Below are 21544 nucleotides of genomic sequence, written 5' to 3' on the forward strand. Positions count from 1 at the left end.
AAGACTATATCCAGTATTAAATTCACTAATTAGAGCATGTATGCAAGAGCTTATGTTAAGTGTGCTGGGCCTGATGTCCAGCTGAGCAATTTCACCGGGGATCTATAATTTAGGGTTCCCAGATTTCAGCAACATATTTTCACTAAGTAATCAAACATTTTTGACACTAGTCGTAGGACCCTAGAGCTTGTTTTATCTAAGGCCCACTGAAGTCAAAATCTGAGAAAAAAAAAAAAACTCTGTAAATAATTTCAGAATTTAGTATTTTCTTCAACTCATAAAATTTCATTGACCAACAATAGATGTGTTTTCTCGTATTGTTTTGATACATATATTGCTGGAACATTAAAATTTTAACATTTTCGAGTTCAGTTATTAAAAGAAGCTAAGCGAGCAAGTAAGATGTAACTAAATAACATGATAAACGAAGATAATGCATAAAATCTCAGATGAGTATGTGAAGTACACACAAGAAATACAGAAAACTCGCTGTTATGTAGATGCTGTTTTCAGATGAAAACAATTTACCCTTTGCCTCTACGGGAATACGACTCCATGCCCTCTCGCATTCCAGACGAGTTCGCTGCCTCTACGCTACAGAAGCAGTTGGACTATTTCCTCTTTGGAGCGTATGTATGTTGAACGGTGCCAGCAATCAGCTAATGGCTCGTAAATGACATCAAGGCCACCAGATGGTGTCATATTGATCCGATTTACGAGCCATTAGCTGATTGCTGTCTGCCACCGTCCATCGCACGATACCGTTGAGCGCATATACGCTCCAAGGTAGAAATATTCTATTTGCTTCTATGACGTAGTGGCACTGCACTCGTCTGGAAAGCGAAAGAGCGTGGGTTTAGCATCTCCACCTAACAGCCAGTTTTCTGTTTATCTTGTATTAACAAGTGGAGAGCACATCTTTCTCTACACGTATGTGAAATATGGCAAAGAGATGAATGTTAAAATAAAAGTTATAATTACAGGAATTCAATGAAATTTCTTGCACTCATCTGAAAGAAATTATCAGGAATGAAAAATCAAGTCGGAAATTTTTACGGAAATCTTTTAACAACTGGTGGATGCGAAGATGAATTCAAGAAAAAAACCGAACTCCCTCTCCTTAAAATCTTTTGTTCTCCAACTATATTTGCAAAGCATTATATAGGCATCCCTCGCTTTACGCGATTAACTGGTTCCTCAAAATAATCGCGTAAGATGAAATCGAGTAACGGAGCTGAATTTAACATGGGTAAGGTATAGGGATGGTATATAGGCAAACTGTATACTTCGTATAGGGATTGGGGTTTTCTTCAGAAAGAGGAAAACTCAACTTCCAGCAGCAAAATTTTTTTGTTTTGAATGAATTGAATTCAAACTTCTAAATAAATCTCGTAAATCTAAGCTATATGAACGAATTTAATTGATACGTTTCACTTCTGCCTTCCGTGCTTCTGCTTAATTCTAGTGGCTGTTTTCTTTCCTGAAGAGCCTGGTGTGATAACTAGCTGATTGACAACTTGGCTCTTTAATTAGCAAGCTCATTTTCAAGATAACATCAAACTCAAGGCCAAATTTTTTAGGTCGCAATTTCTGAAATCAACTTTTCAAAATCGCGTTACAGCGAAATCGTGTAAAGCGGAATCCCGCGCAAAGCGAGGGATACTTATATAGTAAGGGAATGATACACATGCTATTTCAGGTATCTACTCGTCCAGTTATGCGTTCTCAACCTTTTTACTCTAGACTACATTCCTAGTAAACTTCAGTTTAGTTTTTTGACAAACTCTTTGAAATGCATAATTAACATATGTAGAATCAATAGTTCGCATTATGTGATATATATATATTCTCGCAATGCCGCGGCTGTGTGCACCTCCCAGTGTGTACTAATCATCCTCCTCCTCATGTAAGAGATAACCAGCATAATCGCTAACTAGGCTAGCCTAAAGAAGTGATAGGTAAGTTTCGTTAACATGAGATCCCTCAACTTGGTGATGGAAATTTTCGTTTGACGCTCAAGAGTTTTCTGTCTCGAGTTTTCATAAGAAACATGGAGGAAAAAGAGCTTTCTCCGGGCTTTCTCAAAGGAAACGTGTCTCTCAATCTGTCTCGTTGTATTTTGTTTCATTGCCCCCTTCTGTTCGCATGTGCTATATACATGAATTTTGGTTTTCGTCTTTTTTTCTTACTCTCTTATCCTTCAGCACCTCTTCTGCATCTTTTCTTCTAAAAAAAGAAAGAGGGGGTTTGTGTATCGTTTTCTTACTTTTTTTTTAAATGCTTACTAACAAGCCTGTTATGGTACGTGTTGTAGAACATTCTAAGAAAAAAAGTTACAACAGAAAAAAAAATCTATCACAACAGCAAATATTTCTAAGAAATGTTTCGCATTCAATTTCACGTTTCTTCAATGAAGTAGCGTAATTTATGCGTAGCGTAAATTATACACTTTCAACATTATACATTGAAATATAACTTCTCATTTAAAAAAAAATCTCAATTTGTATTTTCATATTGCCGCGTCGTGGTTGCAAGAACTTCAGCGGCCGTTCATTTTGATCTACAAAAGTCCTACAAACTTACTATATTCCCCACATTAGTCGGCATGTAGAGAAACAGCGAGGGAGACTAGCATACCAAGGAAATTCGAGTCACAGATACATGATAATTCTTAAATACCTGGACTCTAAGAATCCATTTCATTGGCTGTTTTGAACCTTGTCCGTTCTCTGCATTTCAAAAGAATACTTTTTGTTTTATGAACAACGTTCAGGTATAGAGAGAAACGTGGTTCGATTCCCCACAGAGGAATGTGAATTTTCTTTCCGAACTATACATCTCGATCTCCGCTTGGCTATCCAGGCCTTCGTAACGTTCAAGTAGTTGCTACCGCAAATCGTATTTTTACGAAAATATCGGATATTAGCCTTTTACTTTCCGAATTCAGATTTAGATTGATTTTTATAATTTTTCGTTTATTTTCACCTATGATCCTTAGGTTTAGACATATCAATCAAAAAATTCATGGAAAAAATTTCCCTGTATGTTTTCCGGACTTGCCCATATCCATATAAACAGCATTAAAATTTAAAAAAAAGAATTTGATTTAATTTGTAGACTCGGATCTATAGCAACGTTGTTCTGGGATTCCGAGCAAAGTTATGGCTTCTCCGAACTCTCACTAGGGGTTCTGGTGAAAAACAGCGATGAATAACGAGGCATTCAGTATAACTTCAAACGGGGGGGGGGGGGCAACTGGGAGGGGTCTGGTGTTTCGAGCACAAGACAAGACGGGGCGCAAATTTAATACAAATACAACGCCACAACAGGCAAATTGCCCAACGAGGTGGCTGACTTAAGAACATCATGGATCCCCGAGCCATTTTTTGGAGGCCCTACCTACTACTGCTACACCACACATGCACCCTCCCCCCGCGGAACCCCCCAACGAATCAGTACATGCGGGAATGTGCGTGTACGTGTGGTGCGACTTGACGTAAAGTTTGTTTCTGTGTAATGTTTGTTATGTGTAGTGCTGCCATCTGCCACCAGTTTTTCTAACTATGAGTGAAGTGTTATGATTGAATGATTTATCGTTGTAGGACTGTTGCTCTCTGTGGCGAGACTTTTTAACGGGGAGATCGGCTCGCATTTGCGCCTTGAAGTTGGGAACCACAGAAAACCAACTTCAGCCGACCACCACTGTGGGGTTCGAACCCGGATCCTCGCATCGCGAGTCCGTCTATATAACCACTCGACCACCACAGCGGCAAATACCATTACCAAATTAATCCTTTAACCTCTCCGTCAGCATCACGAGGGGCACCTTAATGCGTACTTGCCCCGGCTAACCAAGTATCTAGTTGTGACACTGACTTCAAAGGCTCCCTAGAACATAGTTTTTAACTGGTGTTCCGCGGAACCCTATGGTTCAAAAAGAGATTCCGCATGATCAAACATCAGGCGAACCTTAGAAAAATCCCTGTACCTGAACAGCTTTCAATGAATAAAACTTTCTGGTTACTGATATATACTCGTAAAGTGATTTTTATTTTGAATTTTAACGAGATTAGGTCATTAAGAAGAAAAAAAAACAGAGCACTCTTGGATGATTAAACAACTTAGAAAAAGTAACATTACATTGTTTCACATCGAATTTTTGAACCAGAAGCTCCAGAAGTTGATGAATGTCATTTCCCGTTTCATCAGGAAAGTATAAGTTGTAAAAACGATTTTTTTAAATCCTTTTTATCCACTTGTGATATTTTTGATAGTGAGGATTCTTGAATTACAGAATATAGGACACCCAGGGACATTTTAGCACGAGTCCCACCCAAAAACGGCACAGGGTGCCTAAGGCCTCTTTCATTTTGCCCATGGGATATGATGCTCTGTTGGCACTTCTTATTGGCTAAATATTCAAAATTTGTTTGAGTTCCGTGGGAAGGTTTACGTTGGAAATCCCTGCCCTAGAACGTAGGCATTATTTGCAGAGTTTCATAGAGATAGCATTGATATTGTTTCAAATGCACAAGGGGGTCCTTGATTCCCTGTGTTCGACCAAAGGATCCTCGTATAAGTATCAATAGTAAAACACTGATTTACATGTTAACTAAAGACACAAATTGAGTTGGTCTATTTTTTTTCCAGGTGTAAGCCTGTTCGCTGTAGCCGCGCACGAATTCGGCCATTCCTTGGGCCTATCGCATTCGTCAGTGACAGGATCACTGATGAATCCTTTCTATCAAAGCATCAAAGACAATTTCCAACTTCCCAGAGACGACACTTTCGGAATCCAACAGCTCTACGGTAAGTGCAATTGTGTCAATACCGCACACTTCATAAATCCTACGAATATTTATTTACGAGATGAAATAAAACAGGATATACTGTATGTACTCTCTTATCTATATATATAAAATTAATTTTTTGTCTGTGTGTGTGTGTATATGTTCTCTATACAAATCTACAATTTTAGATCGATCGTCGTCAAATTTTTCATATATACCAAATGGGACCAGACTTGAACGATAGGCTACTTTAAAATTTCATCAGAGCAGGGCATTCCCCAAATGGGGAAAAAAAAACAAAAAAAAACTGTCGGGCAACAATTGTTTTTGGGCCTCAACAATCACTTTCCGAACGTTTACTTTGGTTACCGTGATTCCCTAGCAATCCGTGTATATGCCTTTACAATGGTTTGTCATTTCTTCAACGCTGTCAGTATATGTACAATATTTATGCCTTTATAATGGTTTGCCATATTTTCAATACTCCCAATAATGAGGTTTTTTGAATGACGTCGTAATCATCATCAGCATCGCTTTGATGGTCAGGAAAAGGGTGATCCTCATAGAAATCAGTGTTAAAATTGCCGATTTTATGTAGAAATGCGGAAATTTGGTGGGGTTTTCTGTCACATCAATAATTTTAAAAATTGTATTAATTACTCGATTTTTGAAATATTAAATTCGCTTATAAGATATACGAAGACCAGGAGATTAAATATGAAATAATTAGCCGGACCTACTTTTGAGTTGGACATTCATGCAATAAAATTTCAACTTTTTATTTATAACTTCTCAAGCATGAAAATTTGACATTTTCACCTTTTCTCATTTATTCATAATGAAGGTTTAATAATTTATTTTTAAACTGTGACAGGTTCCCGAAACCCAACCAGGTGGGCGCCCATATCTCCATACGATCCCAGACTGAATCCAGGAAGAGAAGACGAGAGAACCACCAAAGCACCGAGATATCGGCCTAGTAACCCAACAAGCAGATACTATCCACCGAGGACGACTCAGAGACCGAGGACCGTACCACCGACGAGATCCGACCCATCACCAAAGCCATACAACTGCAACACAACCTTCGATGCCCTTTCAATAATTAGGACAGAACTTTTCATATTCAAAGGAAAGGTATAAGTCCCAATTATGATAAATTATATGTATCTCATAATTTCCAATTACCGTCAAACAGATAAGCATCCAGTAACTGAAATTCTTATCATAATGTTAAATTATTTCACGTTAATTTACAGTACTTCTGGAGATTGAACAATAAAGGTCTTATGAAAGACTATCCAGTAGAGATCCGTAGATTCTGGTACGACGCTGATCTGGATAAGATTGATGCCGTCTACGAGAGACCCATCGATACGAAAATAGTATTTTTCTCTGGTGAGCCACTGACTTTTCTGCCTTCAAGAAAATTAAAAAAAACCCTTCTTTATATATGTATATATACATGTATATACTCTATATAATTCCATTTTATTCTAGTTCTCATTTCTTTATATGGATCGAATCTAACTGCACGAAATTATATTTTTTTTTCTTTAGGAAAGCAATATTGGCTTTTCAATGGTAACGTCAAAGAACCGGGATATCCACGCCCTCTTACCGACCTAGGACTGCCACCCAGTCTCCGTAAGATAGATGCGGCCATGGTTTGGGGATATAACGGTAAAACTTATTTGTTCAGTGGAAAACAATACTGGAGGTACGACGAATTCGAAGGGAGAGTCGAGCTAGACTACCCACGAGACATGTCGATGTGGAGAGGAGTGCCTTACAACATTGATGCTGCGTTCCAGCATACTGACAGTAAGAACAATTATTTTTATGTTTTTAGCATACTCGTGAGTGAAATATAAAATTAAGGGCATGGGTTAATGCCAATCATCAAATATTCAAAATCAGTTCACTTTAACACATTAATTACTGTGTATAGTTACTTCTATAAAATAAAGAAGCAGGCATAATTGTAAATGCCTAATAAAAAAATATCCTACAAAAGCATCATTAATAATCCCAGTTTACGAAAATTAAAAGCTGCCTAAGGAGAAATTGAAGGGATTTTGCAATTTTTGTCTGAAATATTATAGAAATCAAGTTGGATGTCATGAGGCATGTAGTATCTCTCAAAGCGAGAGGAGAGATAATCTCATAGTCAGTAAGATGTCTAACAGCGATGAGAGATTGTTTTTTCTGCGAGCAGACCGCTCCAGGATGAAATACATATATATCTGGACATATAAGATTCTAGCATGCCGCAGTTAGAGGCTGACGATATGGTATTTTGCTTCACCCCCCAATATCTATTGCGATATTCATGAATTTTCGAATGACAAATTGTGAAAGTAAAGGATCAGCCACGTTGTGAATAATTATTGATCACTTACGTTGGTTATACGCTTCTTTATTTAATCCCCATGCGATATGAAAAAAGAATCGATGTTTCTATCATCTCTATCTTTCTATCATCTGTCAACCAGAACTACGGACTCTCATCACCAATGCTTCCCACCAAATTTGATAGTGCTATATAATTGTGCGTCTCCAATGTAGCTCAAATCTCTCGAGATGTATATCTCCTATGTACAGTGCTTCCAAAACTGTGCATCGTGACTCCGGGGGGCGTCGCGGAGAACTGGAAATATTGATTTGTGTGCCTATTTTTATTCTTTGAAGTAGTTCTTTTACATGGGAAAACTAAAATTAAAACCAAACTATTCTGGAATCCGCAGTTAGATCATGAATGGGCAAGGAAACTGTGGGTGACAAAAGTTTCGGGACTACTGTCTTACAAGCTTATATTTCCTATAGAGATAGAGCCAGGGTTACGGCTGGGTTGGTATCACAAAAAACCCTTACGAGAAAGATATGGGAATTATATATCGAATACTACGATAAACATTTTGAAAAGCTCAAATCATTTACGACACTGCTTATACCTGTAAATAATTTACATACTAATCTGGAGTAATGACCGTGTGAATTCAATTTTTCTTATAGGTCACACATACTTTTTCAAAAATCGGAAATTTTGGAGATTCAACGATTTCTTGATGCAAGTGCAAAGTAAGAAGGCGGGAAATGCAAATGAGTACTGGTTTGGATGCCCGAGCAGGACAGAGCAAACGCCTCCAAGTGACGACGATGACGATTATGACGATGATGACGACAACGATAGCCGTTTCGTTGATGAATTCAGCGGGTCTCCAGATGTGAGGATCTCAAAAGCTAATGCTGTGATGTACTTCTGCCTCGTGATCACTTTTACATATTTCAGAATTTCGTCTTGAAATATTAACTGTAAAAAGTAGACTAGACAATGAATGTTCAGAAATAAATAATGAATCTCAATAGACTATTGACAAATGAAGGATTTGCATATACGTACTGTATTAATAAGACAAAAATGGCTGAATACATCGATGACAAGTGTGATAAGTTGCCGGTGTTTCGAGAAGAAAACGTTAGAGCTTCAGAGAGAAGAAATAATAATTCCCGTGTTTTGTATGATAAAAATATATATATATTGTACTCTAGTTATATGTGTCGTCAATATAAAATACGTTTCTATGTCGGCAAAGTGAATGTTGATTTATTATTGATCAAAGATAAAAGTAAATTACTGAAACATTTTTTTTCTGAATGAAATCAGCGGTTCTCCCCATTAAAGTAAATAGTTATTATTATGATGACAATAAATAAATTAAAAGAATGAATGCTATCTTGGATGATGTTATGATGAGAAGATATAGCATCTGGAGGCTCTAGCGGAATTCAAACTTACAGGCATTTCATTTACATATCTTCAGTGTGGCGGCAAACTAAAGAAGTTGCTGTGATCTCCTTTCCTCTCCGGAGATAGATTTAGTGGGTTGGAGATGCCTTCTCCACAGACGTTGATGAAAGGACTACTATATAGGCGCAAAGTTATTGACAATATTGGGGGGGGAGGGACTCAAACATAATATTTCTATAGGCTACTATGGCGATTGTTGCAAAAGTTTGGGGGGGGGGGGCTCGGGTTCATTAGCCGATACAAGTTGACATCTTATACTACTTAACCGTACACGCACCTTGTATACATTCCTCTGTGGAATTTCTAACGAATTGGTGCATGCAGGAATGTGTGTAAACATATGCATGCCTCTACCGTATTTATGGTGTCAGAGATGAAATGAGTGGAAATTCAAATTTGACTGGACAACAGGTCCTTTGCAGGAACTATCTTCTCATCATAATAAATAAATTACAAAGAAAAACTAAGAACCATGTTTTTTTGGGAGCATTAAAATACCAAGTACCTATAGTATATATTTCCGAGTATCCTTGCTGAACAGTTTTTGACTCTTAAAACTAATGAATATCATAAATTAACGACATGGATAACATCACTTAGACATCTTCAAAAGAATTTTGATGTTCCAAGGACTCAATTTATGAGACCTACTTCAATGACCACAAATATTATTGAGAAGTTATTTGGTTATCTGAATAACTGTTAATTTGATCTTAAAGCAACTAACAACGGATTTCAATCCCAATTAATGGCTCCAATATTTAGGAAATAGTTATCACACAATTGAGAGAACCACTGTCTTTTTATATGTATTTATATGGATTTTTTTCTCCCAATACCTTTAATCAAAAATTGTTTGTGAAACCACATTCTTATACACATTTATGATTTCCTTTTGAGAATAGTTTGTATTAAGTTTTCTGCCATCTTTTAACTTATTTCAATCTTGTATGTTTAAAGACTAGTCACTCATCAGTATTTGATGTTTTATGAACTTCTAATTGATAACTTAAGTATGATATTGTACATATATATATATATACATACATATACAATGTCTATGTGTTGATATGTGAAATGCATATTCTTTTTTCTGTCCAATAAATGCCCTTTCCTTTCGAAGAACTCTTATGTTTGGTTTTTATTTTCTGGAAGAAAAAGAATGTTTTCCAGGGGAGAAAAAATCATAGTATTTTGATTTACATCGCATTCAACCTTCACTAGAGATGTGAGGCAAGAACATTCTCCTAAATGTAAAAACTGGAGAATAATTTGATATTCCTTTTTATTTTAAATAATGAAAACAAATTGTTAATTTTGTTTATATTATGAAATATAATTCAGTTTTCATTGCCTGGAACTTTTAAAACAAAACTTTTAGTTCAAGAAATTTTCTCTCTGTGAGAGTTAGAGGTTTTGTTAAGAAGATATTAGAAACCTTAAAAATTAAAATCTTAAAAAGCATGTTAAAATTTGATAAATTTTCAGAAATAAGTTCAAAGCAAAAAATAAAATCAAAGTTGATTGACAAAGGAAGCTATACTTATAATCTTCTTCATTCTAAGAAGAAAAAGCTCTTTTCTTCAGTGAACTTACAATAAAATTCTGTATTACTCAAATTTTTTTGCAAGTTTTTCATTTGATCCATGTTGGTTTTGTTTTCTTACATTATTTTTTACATACAGCTTCAAGAACGATTTTATTCTTTATTTTTCAGGATAAAAGTTATTAAAAGCTTTTCATTCTCTTGTTGGTTTGATAACAAGTTTTAACAACCATACTGATTGTCAGTTTGGCAGATTCTAATACACTTCACAATCAGACAGCAAATCATGAATGTTTTAGACATGTGGTAAAAATACATCTTCATCTAGAAAACAAGAATTAATTACTGTTGTGAAAAAAATAACTAAAGTCAGAGTGCTCACAAGAACAGTTCTGACTCCTTTGAGAATGATGATTTTCAGCTTAAATGCTTTGTACAGTCACTTTTGCATGCAGAAAAATCAAAAAAGATATAGTTTTTTACTAATGCAATCAATTGACTATTACTTGTTTTTAAAACTTATTCCTAAGCAGGTAGCATTTCATTAGCAGTTTTTAGACATCCATTTTAAGGTAAATCCTTAAGATGAAGTCATTTATTATTTCAGGCCGTCCAGAAAATTTCTCGAACATTTTCCTCAATGAAAATATTCTCAAGAATATTCATTAAAAGATAACTACCAAAAATTTTGCATCTCTGACCTTCCCCAATATGATGATTTTATTTTTTACTAGCTATAATACCCAGTGCTGCCCGGTTTTTCTTCAATTGCTGGGAGAATTGAAAAAGTGACAAGCCATTATAAAGGCATATAAACTATTATACATAAACTGACAGGATTACAGAAGTGACAAACCATTGTAAAGGCATATACATGTCTGAAACGCATTGGTAGGGAACCACGGTAACCAAAGTAAACATTCCGAAAGTGACTGTTGAGGCTGAGAAACAATTGTTGCCTACAGTTTCTCTCCCATTTCAGGCATTTGCCCAGTTCTGACAAACTTTTAAAGCAGCCTATCGTTCAAGTTGGGTCCCATTTGGTATATATGCAAACTTTGGCGACGATCAATCTAAAATGGTAGATTTGTATAGAGAACATACACACGCAGAAAATCAATTTTATATATATATATAGATTACTTCAATAACTATTTCTTATATATATTTTTCCTCTCACATGACCTTTCATAGAAAAAAAATAGCAATTTTATTACAAAGACCATTACAATACCGGTATTCACAAAACAAATTTCACTAGGGAATCAAAATATTAATTTGTATGTTTTTTTAGCTCAACCATAAAATATTTAAAAATGTCGAATTCAATGAATAAAACATTGAACGAAATAAGAAATGCTGTGCTAAAAAAAAAACATTTTGCTCATGAAGATACAACATAATAATCTGATACTGTACTGAGAAAATTACAAGAATTCAATGACTAAAACATTGAACGAAATAAGAAATGCTGTGCTAAAAAAAAAACATTTTGCTCATGAAGATACAACATAATAATCTGATACTATACTGAGAAAATTACAACTGAATCTTGGAATCGACTTTTCCTACCATATGGTGCCCCCACAAGATACCCCCAAAATCTCCTGTCAATAAAAATGAATGGAAGTACAGCTCAATATGTGTACATCTGTTTTTCCTATTTGAAATTAAAAGGGGTGACACACTAGAATTTTTCTTTAGTACCAAGAGTACTTTCCTCTTGGGAGAAAGAATTATGACCCAATGCAATCAGTAGTAAACTGCCCTAAAGCGATATGATAGCAGTTGGTGTGAGGTGGAAAAAAAAGACTTTCCAAATCTCTTGGATTTGATTTTTCGTAATTAGGAACTAATTTTTAACATATTTTTCAGTCTTCTCACTCCTATAAATAGATGTGAATTCAACACAATTTAATGAAAATCAATCGAATCTCCTACATACTGAAAATACTTTGAATTGAAATAAATTTTGATAGAGAAAGATTATAGTTAAAGATATAGTTGAAAGATTTAAAATTCACTGTATGTTAACTTCATCAAATTGCAAATTTTTTTTGTTGAACTTATTTTGAGATATTAGCATGTATACTTCCAAATGCTCTTCAATTTTTTAGAAGATGAAATTAAAATGAAAACAACCATAACATTTTCAAGATTTGCTTCAATAATTTACATAAATAATAAGGTTTTGCTGAACAAAATATTGCACACAAGTTTCAATATTTTAAGTACATAAATTATACATATACTCTTGACACTATATGAAATATGATGAAGTATGGTCAATCGACTAGTACCCAAGGCATGACAAAAATGATAAAACTTAAAAGCAAATGTAAAAAAATAACAACCTCATATTGAGCTGATGGCTTTGTAACTTGCAATCAATTGTTCAATTTGTGCAAAACAATCAAGAAATGCATCTTTTTCTAGTCCACATGCCTCATAATGATGCAAGAAAGCTTTTGTATTGAACATTGTCCAGGATCGTTCCATAAGATCATCAATGCATGGTATGATAGACTGTCCATTATGAGCTAATGTTGCAGTTTTATCCTGGCCAAAAACTTTCACAGAGCTGTGCCATGTTTGAATCCTTGACTCTATAGGAACCCATGATGCATAGCCCAGTGGTATCGGCTCATTCATCGCCTCATGAGTGACTGAATCTGCTTCAGAGCCACGAACAATTAGAAGATTGGCGATAGCTACACAGTCTGTTACGAATTCACGAAATTCAGAAGCTCCTGAAAAAACACAAACAGACCCAATTAAAAAAATAATCTATCTTATGACATCAAAAGGAATCAACAAGTTGGGTAACTATGCTGCTGAACTGATAAAAGCTTAAAACAGTTTCTCTGGTGAACTTTGCCATAAATTTCTTAATTTGAATTATATAGGATAATTTGATATAAATTAGGATTAAACAGAATTGAAAATTATTTTTAATTTTACTGCATTTGAAGCCCTTACTTGTATTTTTGTATTTCAAATTTTCTTCTAAGTTTTTACTTACCTTCTTCTGTACACTTATTGCGAGTTCTGCGGCCCAAATCTCTCAGAAGAGACTTCCAAGCATAAGAACTAAATGGACGACTTTTCACGGGTTCTTGAGGTTCAGAATGCAAATTCAGTAACTTGAATTGTGGGTGCCCAACAAGATGAGATAGAATGTCTCCTGAATTGGGTAATTTTTTTTGAATGAAAACCAAGAAAAACATTAATTAAAAGAATCACTTTGCCCAAAACTATAGAAAATATTCACAACGTGATGAGGACAAATGACATTTTAAACATGTGTCAGTGTGTTATAATAAAATGTCATTTGTCCTCATCACGTTGTGAATATTTTCTATACAAGAAAAACATGTGTGCATATTTGGTTTTTTGTATGAAAAGTTGTAGCAGCGAATTATTAAGTTAACAACATATCCTAATTGCAGCTACATTTATTATTTCTGTATTATAATTCATGTGAAGTTTTGTACCTCGTAATGTGGGTGATGGTACATGCACATTACATCACACTGCTCCTTCTACATTACCTGGGGATTCAAAATGTATGCTTGCCCTGACTAAAAAAAGTATTTAATTGCTGCCCTAACTGTAAGGCATTGCAACACCTGCATCAAGCTTCAAAGAACAGTTGTTTTGGAATGTTGACTGAGGTTGTTGTGTTTTTGCAAGATAATTACCACACACATGTTCGTCCCAGAAAATATAATCATCTCTCCGAATTTTGCTGGAAGTACTAGAACACCAGCCTAAAATTTAGAACTATGGAAATGAAGCAGACACTCGTTAGCATCCACTTCCTCAATGAAAAAGCATGTGAAAGTGCATAGGTTGGTCCTGACACTGAAATGAAGTATACTGTAAAAGAAGCATACTCTCACAACCTTCCTCGAGAAGGGCATACACCAACTGGCAAAATAATATCTTTACCTTCAGGATCATGTGAAAATTACTTCTAACTCGTAAATACATTTTATTGTCAGGAACTCTCCTGACCTTTTTGTTTGATAACTTTAATATGATAGAACGATCAAGTGATGCCAATAAAAATCAATATCACAGTAATAAAAAAACTAATCACAGTGATAAAAAAACTAATCACAGGAAGAACAGTTTCTTAATTTAAAGAAAGTCTTCTTGATGAACTAGGTATAAAAAATATGGTGTCTTCAAAGGTAAATTACATTGAGGACAAATTTTTCATACCAAAAAGACGTAATGATCCAGATGAGGACCATGATGGAAGCAGAAAACTAAGAAGCTGGCAACAAGCAACATCATTCATGTTTTCAAGGCAAAAGCTATCCAAGTGCAACCTATCATTGCATATGCTATACAGACGATCATTTTCAAATATTAGAACTGCATCTGAAGAGTCCTGCAAGTGTGACAGTGTGAGCATTGCATTATGGGCTTGAACAATGACTTCACCGCGCCTAAATGGGTAAACAACCTGGAATGAAATACAGAAACTTAGCAAAAATTTCTTAGAGTTTTTCAATTTTTTTAAAAGATCAAATTTTAAAAGATTTTTTTCAATAAGATCAAGTAACTGGAACGACAATATAATTATAACGATAAATAACTATCGCATTGAACAAATGCAAATCATGATTGCATTATAAAAACCTAAGAATAAACGTGAAAATAAGTAAATAAAAAAAAGGAGTTGAAAAATTTTATTTTTCCCTCTATCTTTTAATATTATTATATCATGATTGAATTTAAAGGGAAAATTTTCAAAATATGCTTAATATTGTATGATTTTAAAGAAAATTTAACACTTTGAGCTATACTAAATCATGCAAAATGAAAGCATGCTTATAAAAACAAATGTAGGTACTACTATTACCACTTACATACATTTCATAAATATTCCTCCGTGGAATTTTTAATGAATCGATAGATTCCTGGTGATGCGTACCCCCCTAACATATTTATGTTACCAGAGTTGTGCTTGTTTTGTGTTTTTGCTGTTTTGCATGGTTTTTTCTCCATATTAGACCAACTTAATCAGGATTGGAGCAAGGACAAATGAATTGTGCATGAAGTTTAGCATTGACAAGTGCATGACCGCTTATTTTGGTTGGAACAACCTACATTTCTCTTACGAGTTGAATGGTATCACTATCCTGGATGCAACTAGGGTCACCGATTTGGGAATTCTCATTGACGAGCGGCTTAGATTTTCTGAACATTATTCAGTGATGATCAAAAAATCGAAGAGAAAGCTCAGTTTCATTTTCAAAAAGGTCTCTTCACGTTCTCCTTAAGTCATTCTTCAGCTTTTCCAAGGCTTAGTTCATCCTAGACTGGAATATGATGTAAGGTTTTGGAGGCTATACCTATACAGAGGCACAGACTTGGTTGAAGCAGGGCCGTCGTAAGAGTATCATGGGCCCCTGAGCCAAGTGCTTTTTTGGAGGCCCTACCTGGTGAATCCTAGAAAATTTCAATCAGATCTCATTTTTGTGAAGCCCCTCTTCTCTTGAGCCCCCCGGGCCATGCGTTAAGATGTCACTGGGTTGAATGGATGCAGAGTAGAGCTATGCGTGTTCTTATTGGCACACAGGGTTTGAGTTATGAAGAGCGACTTCATTTTTTAAATATGTTTACATTGGATGAAAGCAGGTGTCATGGAGATATACGATCAAAGTGTTCAAAATTTTCAATGGGATGGATAGGATGGACCATGAATTATTAGTGTACAGTCAATCGATTGCTTTTCCACGGGGGATACCAGTATCAATTGGTAACGGACAATTCTATGTTATGGTGTTGTAGGGAATATTTCTCTAATAGGGTAGTTAATAAATGGAATGGCTTACCCCTGGAGGTTGTGAATTCTAGCATGATTGACATGTTTAAAAAAAAAAGATAAACCTGTTGGGGTAAATCGAGAAGCTATCCATACTTAAGGCCCGTTTACACGAGGCAAGTGCTTTAAAGCACTTGCCTCGTGTAAAATTAAGTTACCAACTATTTAGTTGGTAACTTAATTTTTAGTTGCCAGGTACGGTACAATGTATGCAGACGATAAGGGCCATTTACACAGCTTTAGTTGGCAAGTGCGCAAGTGCAGAAGTGATTTAGTTGGTAAGTGAGATAAGAACGGTTCTATTTTTTCTGGTTAAGTAGACCTATGCGCATGCACCAGTGGGCATGACTTGTCGCTCTTGGAGGGGTCTTTTTGCTCTCTCACGGAGGGGTTTATTTTGATCTCAACCGTGAACCTGTTCATACTCCATCGTCTCCTGAAGTTTCGCGGAAATATTTGATGGTGAGGTGGCCAGAGGACACAACCTTCAAGTTTGATGAAAAATATCTTCGCCATGAATTTCTGTTGAACTATAAAAATGAAAATTATCTTAACAAACAAGCTAAAAATTATTTGATATTGGAAAAAGCTATGGAATATTCTGTCGACGTGATGTCAGAAGTTGAAAAATTTGAAGATTCAAAAATATATATAAGGTGTGGAGGATTAATATATTAAAAACTGGAGAGGGGGGTTTCGAATATTTCTCTCGTCCAGAACGAATTTGCTGCCATCTGTTGTAAAAATACATGATAAAATATTTAACGTAAAGATATCATCTCCATAGATTAAATTAACAAATAAAAATAATTTCGAAAATTCGGAAATAATTTTCATGTTTAATGAATTTTTATTATTTAATTTTTAACCCTTAGAATTTCCTACGAATGCCAAGAATCTTCTCCCATATTTTTGGCTTACATAATTCATAATTTATCTCCTCTTTAACTTCGATTAAAATATCATATAATCGATATTTACAACTTAGAGGAGAAATAGAGAAATCTTATATTTCTTCTCAATGACTTACATAAGTAATTTTATAATATGTTGTGTATTCTTTTTTCCCCTCTTGGGTAAGTGAAAGTAAATAAATTTATATTCTTTAAAAAATATATCATATAATATGGCTCTGATCACGGTATTCGTAAGTTCTACCTGATCATCTTCATCCATTGTTAAGAAAAAGCTATGAGCTTTAAAAAAAAAGCATATCTCTGAATGCCAGATAAATAAAAAATTATCACTATTATTCTCCCACGCATTGTACGTCTCTCTCTCTCCGTGGATTTGAGTAGACTGAAGCGCGCATGCGCTAACTGCACTCACCTCCGTGAAAATTATCCAATGAGCATCTACTTACCACTAATATGTGTGGACACTTTCAAGAAGAATCGGTAAGTAAAAATTAAGTTGCCCACTAAAGCACTTGTCTCGTGTAAACGGGCCTTTAGAATAAGACAAGCATAAATATATTTTATGGGCATATTTTATCATGTGTATATATAACTGTTTCTAGTTTTTTAAATTGCCTTTTTAATTGGGTTGCTGTAATTTTTGAAACATATGACATCCATATTTGTTATGGGCAACTTTTTTTCAGCTACCTCGTCGGCATTTTGCCTATTGTGGCGTTGTATTTATATATTTTTAAGTGAAGATGTTAGACGCTTGAAAAAGTACTGCGAAATAAATGTACTGTAAAGGAGGAATCATGCTAGATGGGAGGGGGGGGGGACTCACTTCATTCATAATAGGAACTCCAGGATATTCATCCTTCAGCGTCTCTGTGAAGAAAGCTCCAATGCCGCTACCAGTGCCCCCAGCAACAGACATGAATATATTGAAGCCTTCCAAATAATCACATCGTTCACTTTCTTTACGAATAAGGTCCAGCACAGGTTCTTTGGCAACCTGTCCGTGTTCATAAAACCCCATCGCCCAGTTATTTCCAGCTCCTTGTGGCTGAAAATATGAGCAATTTTCTCTGTATGGAACACCATTCTCTTTTGCTAATGCCAAACTCTCTCGAATGACCTACAATGATAAATTTAAAAACTAAACCTTTGAAAGAATGAACAAAAAAGTTTTAATAAAATTTTTCTTTATTGTATAATCACCATTTAGATCTAGAGTATGGACGATTGTCCCCCCTCCAACGAGCTAGAAATACACAAAAATAATGTTTCTTTTACATAGAATACAGGACCTTTATTCACCATTATGCTCTTTACTCCCAATAATTTGCCCCCCCCCCCCCTCCCGACACATAGATCTGAATCTAAGCCACCAACAGTCTGAGATAGGAAGTTTTCCTTACTGACATGGCTGAACAAGTTTTTTCACAAAAATAAAGCTCAAAAACATTCTGCTCACCCCACAACAATATAGCTCCCTACTCATGTAACTGTTATAGAAATTGGGTGATATGTTTTGATCAGTCAGTAGACCAGCAGTTGAGAGGTGCAGCAAAGCACCTTTACATTTTGCTTCTGACAATTCATCTCATGACAAAAAATAGATTACTGTTTTGATGAGTGTATCAATTTTATGAAATTTAGCTTGCCTTTTTAAAATCAGCAAATGACAAAGTAAGCCATTATAGAATATTTCGCTTTTATGTCAGCAAAACTGGATGTTTGCTGAGCCCTCTGGCACCTTCACTTTTTATTTCCAAACATGAATTTCATGATAAAAAATTGTCTTAAATGCATTCTATAATTTTTTGAAGTGTACCCCATGGATTTTTAATGTCCTGCAAACATTATAGGTACGTAATGAACACTTACATACGAATGATTAATCCCCAGAATGGCATGACAGTACACAGGTTGAAAAAGAGGGGAAAATTTAGGTATTTGACAAAAAAATTTTCTTTGAAAACTTACTTTCGGTTCAGTATCAACAAGCACTGCCCTGGGATACATATTATTGGATCCATCTTCATTAGAAAAAAACCTGAAGGAAAATATATTTTTTTTCAATTGAATCATAAACAAAAAACATGATATCTATACATAGGAATTGAAGCAATAGTTATCCACTAAAAAACATTATATAATATTTAAATGCTATGTGATATATTATAAGAACATTGAAGTCAGTTGAGCAGCAAAAACATGAAATTAGGTATCGCAACCATTAGGCCTATAATTTATTTATTAAAATGCAATATGTGTATAATGTAATTATGTAGCAGATGAAAAACTGTCTAAAGTAGTGAAAATTAGCATGTTATCAAGATGATAACATGCCTTGAAAATTATTCAAATTGTTAAAAACACCCTCTCAGCAAGTTTGTCACTGAAGAGTTAATGGCTTTAGAGAACTCTCAATGTTATCAACAAGAGGATAAGCTCAGTTCAGTTCATTTCAAATAAAATACAGTGATATCTCAGCTAATGAATGCTTCAGCTTACAAATTTTTCAGCTAACAAAGATTTTTTTCATGATTTTTCAGCCCTGGTTAACAAACATTTTTGTTGATAACAATAGCATAAAACAGCAGTGTTGTGATTTGAATGTTATCACCCGAATCACCCTCAGAATTACTGTCACTCGAGCCCGATTAGTTCATGTCCAACCTCAAATATTTTTCCAGATGTACCTCCTTCCTTTCTGGAAGTTTTTGAATCATTTCATGTAAAATGAAAGATAATAGAAAATGCATTGAAAAAAGAAGAAAAAAAGCAGAAATTTTTTTTTCAGAGCATGCACTCTTTCAGTGCATTAAACTGAACAGTCTGGACATTCTTGGAGCTTATTGTTCGTATAAGACACACAAATGAGCTGACATCATCACAAATGGGTGGAGACACACATGAACTCAACTGGATAGTGTCAACACAGTTTTAGAGACTGAAACTAGCACTGGTTGTGTATGCAGCATAAAATAAAAACATCTTTAGAATATTGTCTGAATATAGTTTTTATCTAAATTTTAAGCAGCCCAATTTACCTTCAATCTATTTTTGTCTTTTTTTTATAGCACTCCATGCTGTTTTGAAAAACTTAGGCCTATCTTTAAATTTTGGTCAGTTCCTGGAATGAATTAAATGATTTTCCATAGAAATCCATAGGGAATCATGTTTCAGCAAACGAATCATTTTCATTAGCCAAGGTACCACTGTATATACAATTTTATCAAATTGAAAATTCTGCTGTACAGTTGTGTGGACATTGTGATGGCCTCACATCGTCAGCCACAGCAGTGGTTGGCAGAAGTTTGTTTCCTGTGGTTTTCCAATTTATAGATGCAAATGCAAGACTTCCTTTCTTTTCCCAGAATATAAACTCAGGCCATATCGCCATGTAGCAATTTACCACAAATTATATAAATTGGGTTAGAAATCTTTCTCTCCAGAGAAAATCATGCTGTAGTTACGTGAAGGAAGTTCCTTTGAGTACTTATTGAGAAGGTTTCATAAATCTGTGGTCACCTCAGGCCCCATTGGTAAAGAACTTTTCTTTGCCAATCCTTGGGATTGGACCTGACAGTAGCCTTCATGGTAGTATGAACGTGAGTCTGTCTCCTCTTAGAAAAGTCTCTCCACAGAGAGCAAACAGCCCGCAACAATAAAATTGAATAAACACAAAAATTTGGGCACTTGATGCTTTCATCTTCAGTATTTTCCAACACATGCAACTCAGACATAAAACACGTTTGAAGACTCTTTCCAGCATGCAACAATTTCTTAAAAATTCATAGGAGGAATGTTAATGACGTGCATCTGAAGTAAAATAGTAGTGAAACCTCCTTTTATTTTTGAATTAAACCCTCATTTTAAACATCAAATCTTCAAAACAGAATGAAAACATGTTGTAACATTCAAGTGCAGGTCTAACGTTTATTCATACCCAATAATTTTAACTGATGATTTTGGACAAGCAAGGCTATGACAATTTTGAAACAGTTGCTCGTTTTCCAATATAAATAGCAATCCCATCAGTGAATAAACTGTCGAAATCAATGTTATCGCATCAAAGTGGAATTTAAAATTTATCTTTACCATACTTAATAAAGATCAAACTCTAGAATAGGCAACACCAACCTTTCCTTCGCCACTTGCACGAATTCCTCAGAGACAGAACTTTGGTTCAGAACTTCAGCGAGGTTCATGAAAAACTGAGGACCCAACTGATTCCCACACTGTCCCAACTGCAGTACAATACTGCTCATCTTTCACTGTCCCAACTGCAGTACAATAGTGCTCATCTTTCACTGTCCCCAGCTTTAAAGGTGCTCCTCCTCCTGTCGAACTGAGCAATAAAACTTCTCAACACCGATACAATTAAAAATAATTGAATTTACACAACGCTATGGACAGAGTTTTATAGGAAGTCATTCGAAACATAGAGACATTTAATCACTTATAACTCCTTCCCTCGAAATCTTTCCAAAACAATATTGAATTTACACTTCCCGGAAAATATAAACAAAAAGTTCAAGCTAAAAAAAAAGGGAGAGACAGTTCATGAGAGTTTTCATTTCATCAAAATGTAAACAATATAACTTTGCTATTGTTTATTATAAAATAATCAAATTCAACAAACAAACA

At 35.0% G+C, this 21544-nt stretch overlaps 2 protein-coding genes across 2 annotated transcripts in view; one reads left to right on the plus strand and one right to left on the minus strand.

Moving 5' to 3' along the window:
• The window catches only part of LOC149076487 (matrix metalloproteinase-2-like), a 69549-nt gene extending 59332 nt beyond the window's left edge, over nt 1-10217 (plus strand). Inside the window, exons 4-8 of the mRNA XM_089244059.1 lie at nt 4651-4809; nt 5665-5927; nt 6050-6188; nt 6351-6614; nt 7806-10217. Coding sequence (XP_089100185.1) covers nt 4651-4809; nt 5665-5927; nt 6050-6188; nt 6351-6614; nt 7806-8095 — 1115 coding nt within the window. The 3' untranslated portion in view covers nt 8096-10217. The remainder of the gene's footprint in view (nt 1-4650; nt 4810-5664; nt 5928-6049; nt 6189-6350; nt 6615-7805) is intronic.
• A 1037-nt stretch (nt 10218-11254) lies between these two features.
• LOC149076488 (tubulin delta chain-like) lies at nt 11255-21437 on the minus strand. Its single transcript, XM_089244060.1, has 6 exons — nt 21038-21437; nt 18875-18944; nt 17730-18023; nt 14375-14621; nt 13170-13331; nt 11255-12897 (listed from the first exon to the last, which is right to left on the minus strand). The coding sequence occupies exons 1-6, from the start codon at nt 21163-21165 to the stop codon at nt 12503-12505; spliced, it is 1296 nt and encodes a 431-aa protein (XP_089100186.1). The 5' UTR covers nt 21166-21437; the 3' UTR covers nt 11255-12502.
• Between the last annotated feature and the right edge of the window lie 107 nt (nt 21438-21544).

Source organism: Pholcus phalangioides, unplaced genomic scaffold, assembly GCF_987345545.1.
Source record: "Pholcus phalangioides strain wild (caught in Gottingen) unplaced genomic scaffold, Ppha-v1.0 ptg000015l_1, whole genome shotgun sequence".
In the NCBI taxonomy this organism is placed as follows: domain Eukaryota; kingdom Metazoa; phylum Arthropoda; class Arachnida; order Araneae; family Pholcidae; genus Pholcus; species Pholcus phalangioides.